The following is a 6,456-nucleotide window of genomic DNA, read 5'->3' on the forward strand; positions in this document are numbered from 1 at the left end:
TGGTTTAAGAATGTTTCGGTTTAAGAACGGACTTCCAGAATGGATTAAATTTGTAAACCAAGGTACCACTGGTAGAACCTCTGCCTCAGGTTACAAACTGCCTCAGGTTACAAACGCTTCAGGTTACAAACTCTGCTAACCTGGAAGAGTTACCTCAAGTTGACTACTTTGCCCCAGGATGAGAACAGAAATCGTGCGCCGGCGGCGCAGCGGCAGCAAGAGGCCCCATTAGCGAAAGCACGCCTCTAGTTAAGAACAGTTTCAGGTTAAGAACGGACCTCCGGAATGAATTAAGTTTGTAACTAGAGGTGCCACTGTAACTGGGTGGCAGGAATGTCAAGTTGGAGACAGAAGTATGGGGCCTTCTTTGGAATCTACTACCCATTGTTGCCGCTTTTATTTATTTTCATTTGTTAAATTTATATACCCCCCTTCATCAACAGACCACAAGAAAGTTTATAACATAGAACACATAATAAAAAGGCAATAACCCATCGCTCCTCACTTTAAAAGGCTATAGACTGATTGGCAAGTGTAGCCTGGTTGAAAAGGAATGTTTTCACCTGGTGCCTCAATGTAAAGGGCACATTTATGTCCTGACACTTAAATGTTTTAACTTCCTCTTAAATATTTCTTTCACATAAAAACCAAGTTTGTAGCTTCCTGTCAGGTTGGATGTTACTACATTGTTTCCTAAAGTTACCTCACCCCTTTATTGCTACATTTCATGGACGTTGTTAAAATAAGATGTTTTTGAAAACTTCTTAGTAACCAACGTAACAGAGGGTGCCTAGGAACCTGTCATGAAAAGCGATCAAAATGCCATCCTTATCAAGCATGAGACGCTATCAGAAGCTTCAGGAAACCTATTGATAAAGTTAAATGATTTCTTTATCTTACAGATTTTCATTTCCTGTATTATCTTTATTTAAAGTACAGACCTTCAGACACACACACACACACACACACACACACGGCTTGTGCCAGCATTCAGTTTCTTATCAATACTTCAAATGTGGGGTTTTTTGTTTTGTTTCATAGCAACTTGCCAAAGCAGGTTGGAATGTGTGAAGCATTAACAGGAACTATTTTTCTCTGTGGGTTCCCGCATGAGAGCTACTCTTTGAGAGACAGAGTACAAAAGAACAGCTTACTTAACTTCTGCAATTCTACATGGTATCGGGAAGAGTTTTTTTTTTAAAAGGCCGGTTAGCAGGGAAAGCCTTAGATTCCACCTCTTCTACATTGGGCTCTTGCTCTGTGAGGGCACCATAACTCAAAGTTGAAGAGGACCGATAGAAGCTTGCCCATGAATACTTTGCACATTGTCTACATCATCGTTGAGGTGCTGATAGCAGTGACTGCCACCTTAGGAAATGCTCTAGTGATCTGCGTGGTGAGACGGATCCCAGCCTACCAGAACACCACTTTTTACTTCATCGTGTCCTTGGCACTGGCTGATATTGCCGTTGGGGTCCTTGTTGCCCCTCTGGCCGTTGTGCTGAGGTTGGAGGTTGTTCTCCACTTCTACGCTTGCCTTTTCATCTGCTGCATCTTGATGATCTTTTGTCACGCTTCCATCATGTCCCTGCTGGCCATTGCAACAGACCGATATCTGAGAGTGAAACTGGCCATACGGTGAGTACCACGAAGTCATGGCTGTGGATTTTCATTGGAAAAGTTACAATATATTCCATGGACCAAAATAATGTCGTAGCACCTGTAATGCTCCTCGTGCTTTCTCCCAGCCTGCAGAAAATGAAAAAGACTGTGACAAATCATAGTATAGGGGCGGTGCTGCAAGCACAATCCCATCTGTAAAATATTTTAAACTAACCTGCTTTTTCAAATAGATACAAAGCAATGGTCACACGGAGAAGAATCTGGGCGGCTCTGAGTTTCTGCTGGATCATGTCTCTGTTGGTGGGGCTTGTGCCCATGTTTGGATGGAACCTAAGGAAGCCTGAAAACCCCATCTACTTGAAGTGTTCTTACCCAAAGGTGATGAGCATGGATTACGTGGTGTACTTCAGCTTCTTCTCCTGGATCCTTGTCCCACTGCTGGTCATGTGTGCTCTCTACTCCGAGATCTTCAACATCCTCCAAACAAAGCTGAAACAAAACACAACATCCATGAAAGGAACACGGATCCTTTATGGGAGGGAGTTCAAGATGATCAAATCTTTGGCTCTGGTCCTCTTCTTGTTCATTGTCTGCTGGCTGCCTTTGCTCATTATCAACTCCATCTCACATTTCTGCCAAACATGTCGTGTCCCCCTGCCGGTGTTAGATGTGGCCATCCTGCTCTCCCATGCCAATTCTTCCCTAAATCCCATTGTGTATGCCTTGAGGATCAAAAGGTTCCGAAAAATGTATATCCTGATTTTGAAAACCCATGTCTTCTGCCTGAAACAAGAACCAGACACATCTAAAATGGAGAACACGTCCTCGGATCAGGTGATAGAAGAAAGTATCTGAAAAAAACACTGAAAGAGTATTTCCTCACCAAAAGTCCTTGTTTTCTTCCTTCCACAGTGTGAGTATTTAATATGACTGAATGAGAGACTCCAAGATAGTTGGAACACTGTAAATTCCATGCCCTCCCACATTTGTTAGATAACATTTGATTTCATTACTTTAATACTATGAAAAATGTAGGTCTGTTTGTTGCAGAATAAAGAAACCAACGAAAACAGGCCACTTTCATAGGTCTGGTGGCTACTGTGGTCTATTAATTAATTTTTGAAATGTTAACTTTAAAGTTGGTATTGAAAATTACCAACACAGGGTGGGGCCTGGTTGTCACAGGGACTCCATTCTCTTTCCTATGCTCTCCATTCAACATCTGAGGTCCTTTTCCATCTCATTCCCCAACTGAAGCATGACAGGTGACCAGAAGCAGCAGAGCCTTTCCAGTTTTGGCACCAACCTTATGGAATGTCCTTCTTAGGGCAGCCCACATAGCTCTCATCATTAAGCTTTTTTGTTTTTGTTTTGCTTAACTTGCTGGTCCAGCAGACTGCTTTGGGAAGCTGACTGGTGGCTTTTCCCTGTTCTTCATGCCACTGTGATGGAGCAATGCCTTTTTAAAAATGGATTTTTGTATCCTGCTTAGATACTTTAAAATATTAAGTGGTTTAGAAATGCAAAGAAAGATTGGCAAGGAGAAGCCACATCTTCTTGTCTATCCAAATGGGCTTTCATGTTCTCTGTTAGCAATTTTAGGAACCTGACCTCTCAGTTTCTCTCGTGCTCTGACGTTTTCCTTCAGTTCCATTGGCATGTAACAAAGCTTATTGCGAACTAACCAGTTTCCCAGAACAAACCCTGGCTTAATTCACCATCCTTTTCATTACTGCTTGTACTGATGATGTTTAGTCTTTTTGGGGACGTAGTTTCAAATGCATGTCACTTCCTGATGTGCACATTGCACTGTGGTGACTCATTTGCTTCATCAGAATAGGCATCTCTAATAACCCTAATAACCCTTGTGGCGTTTGCCCTCCTAGGTGGGTCATAAGGAAAGGGTTAAGTGAGTGTGAAGTGATTGGCCAGTGGGAACCCAAGGGGAGGAGTTAGAGTTGGAGTTGTTGGGAAGTCAGTTGGGAGTTGGAGAAGGAAGAGGGAGGATAAGTCTGTGGGTTGGTTTAGTTTTGATGTGAGAGAGTGAGAGAAACTGTTAGGATAATCAGTTAGAAGTTATTAGGAAAGTATAAGTCAGTAAAGATACTAAGATTAAGAAACTGACAAGAAAAATGATCTGAAACCATAACCTTGTTAATGCTTATAAAATAAACTTGCTTATTTGATTTAATGTTAGCAACTGTCTGGACTCCGTGTGTACCCGAGTGAAATGGGTTGGTGGCAGCGGGAAGCAATCACAGTGGTGGCACCAGGATCAATAGACCGTCAAACGTCCAGGGACCCTGTGTGATCGCCACAACCCTAAAGCTTCACTTACGACAGGGGCCTCATTCCCTTGTGAACAAGTTTCCAGGGTCCACATTCTAGCGGTGGGTGGGGCCAGAGGGAAAAGTGGGCGGAGCAATGGATATAACTCTTCCCTATGTACAGTAGGTTACATTTCAGTCATGCAAAAACCTAGAGGGTTTTTACACACCCACCTGCTTTATGACAGTTCAAGGACTCATTCCAGCCAGGCAAAAGCAGTCTAGGAGTTTGTAGTGGTTGGGAGTTACTCGTGCGTAATCCTTCTCCGTTTGAGCATCGGATTGCCTGGTTAAACCCTCCGGACTACGCAGCCCATATTAGCGTGGCTGCCCTTAGTCACTTGTAGAATCTGTCTGTGGGCGTTTCTTAAAGCGTTGCCAACATAAGAGTTGTTTGACGCCCAATCGTTTCCGCCTCTCACTGCGCGGGAGTCTCCTGCGCAGGGTGGGCGTGGGCAGCGGGGTGCTTGGGCTCTCCTCGCTAACCTCCAACGAAGAGTCCTGGAGCCCCTGCACCTCCCTGTCCCGTTGCTCTCCTGGATCCCCGGTGTTACACTCATTCTCTTCCCCTTCCTCCCGGCTGAGTCTCCCTCTAGTGCTTGGACCTTCCCCTGCAGAATCAGAGACCCTCTCCTTCTCCCGTGCCTCTGATGGCAGTTCCCTGACAGAGTTTATGGAGCACAGTCAGTGAGGGGGGGTGGCCTGGGGAGAAGGATTGTGTGGCTCAGAGAGAGAGAGACAGCCCAGGGTGAGTGCTGAAGACCAGATGGACAGACCTGAGATTCCTGACTCCCGACCATAGTAAAGTAGTGATAATAACAGGCATTACAAATTCATTTGAAAGCAAAGGTCTGTTAATTTAGGAAAGTAAGAAGCATTTACAGCAAACCTTCCTCAAGCCAATTGTACAGTTTTATGAGGTGCAGAATGATGACTTTACAGCAGGGGTGTCAAACACAAGGCCCGCGGGCCGAATCCGGCCCGCCAGACCTCGTCATGTGGCCCGTGGCATCAAGGGCGAGGAAGCGAGCTTCTCGTCCTTTTTACTGGTCCCGACCCAGATTTTAGGGTCCGCACTCCGGCGGAGGCTCTCTGCCTTTCTAAAAAGTGACCCACGTGAACAGCCTTCCCTGCCTGCTTGCAGATAGGGCTCCAACCAACGCGCCCCAACGGCGCTGCCTACTGGCCGGTCCCGCAACTTTCGCCTCCTCGCGGGCTGGGCAAAGAAGCTTTCTGCTCGCTCGGTCCAGTCCGGGGCTCGCTGCGGAAGAGGCGGTCTCGCGAAGCCGAGCTCGGAGCCGGCTGCCTCCGCCCCTCGGAGCCTCCCAGGTGCAGCTGCTCGAGGGGGCGGGTCGTGCGCGCGGCAACTTTTGGAGCCCAAGAGAGCCGCGGAGGCTGGCAGCGAGGGCAGGGAGCGAGAGCCACGCTTGGGGCACCACTCACTCACTCGCTCGGGCCGCAAATAGAGGCCACTGCGGCGCTGCAGCTGGCGAGGAGATGGCCGGGGGCATGGGCGGCGGGGCCAGGGGCTGGCTGGGGGTGGCTCTGGTGGGTAAATAGCAGGGCTGGCAGGCGGGGAAGGGAACGGCAGAGGCGGGTGGAGAGCGGGGACCAGGCGCAGATCCTGCAGCAGGCAGCGTGCCCCGGCTGGGCTGGGAGAGGCGAGGCTGCTGCCGGTTCAGCTGCGCAGAGTGGGGTGGAGGGAGGCGGGTGAGCGGGCGGTGTGCCACACTGCAAAGCAGGAGCGCCTCCCACCCTGAAGAGGACTGCGCCGGCATCTGGGCGGCTGGAGCAAAGTGGGAGCCTGCCAGCAACTTGGCTGCGGGAGCCTGGCTACGAAACACTGCCCCCCTCCCCACGCCAACACATCGGCTTTCTCCGGGCCGGAGGACTTGGCGGATAGCCCCCTCCCCGGGAGCAACTGCAGCAGCTTGGGGCCCCAGCAGGACATCCTGGCCACCTGCGCCCGCAGTGCCGCTGGGGCTCCCTTGCAGGGAAGAAACTGCTGCTGTCCAAACTGCAGCTCCGTATCCTCCGACTCCTGAGTGCGGCGGCAGGGCTGGGGGAGGCAACATTTGCTTCTGCTCTGCTCTTTTGGGACAGGCTCCTGTCTCCTCCCCATTGGAGCTCCAGTCTGCCTGGAAGCCCATCTCGTCATCTTTTTAAAAAATCATTATTATTTCTTCTTCTAGTCTTATTTAAAATCGTACTGGAATAGGTATATTAAATAGTGTATAGGTTCAAGACAACACACACCAGTGCCTATGGAAAAATAACTTTGAAAAAGTCCTACAGATACAACCGGCCCTTTGAGGGTGACCAAAAAGCTGATGCGGCCCCCGATGAATTTGAGTTTGACACCCCTGCTCTACAGGATTCACCTGTAAGGCTACAATACCTTGGAGAAATCCTCACTGGCCTCAGTGGGACTTATTTCTGAGCTGCCGTGCATAGACAGGATGACAGTGTACCATAATTAACTCACTAAGGCTGCAGTACTAATCTG

General features: G+C 48.4%; 1 protein-coding gene across 1 annotated transcript; it reads left to right on the forward strand.

Annotated features, from left to right (window-relative positions):
• Positions 1-921: 921 nt before the first annotated feature.
• ADORA3 (adenosine A3 receptor) lies at positions 922-3,819 on the forward strand. The gene is made up of 2 exons (XM_082227669.1): positions 922-1,638; positions 1,854-3,819. The coding sequence occupies exons 1-2, from the start codon at positions 1,310-1,312 to the stop codon at positions 2,476-2,478; spliced, it is 954 nt and encodes a 317-aa protein (XP_082083795.1). The 5' UTR covers positions 922-1,309; the 3' UTR covers positions 2,479-3,819.
• The last annotated feature ends 2,637 nt before the right edge of the window (positions 3,820-6,456 follow it).

The sequence above is a fragment of the Podarcis vaucheri genome (assembly GCF_965113315.1).
Source record: "Podarcis vaucheri genome assembly, chromosome: 6".
Taxonomy (NCBI): Eukaryota; Metazoa; Chordata; class Lepidosauria; order Squamata; family Lacertidae; genus Podarcis; species Podarcis vaucheri.

Excerpts from the sequence above, each read along its gene's own strand:
- ADORA3 (XM_082227669.1), top strand. The coding sequence starts at position 1,310 with ATGAATACTTTGCACATTGTCTACATCATCGTTGAGGTGCTGATAGCA. Across the intron at positions 1,639-1,853 it reads AGAGTGAAACTGGCCATACG|ATACAAAGCAATGGTCACAC; the intron begins GTGAGTACCACG and ends TTTTTCAAATAG.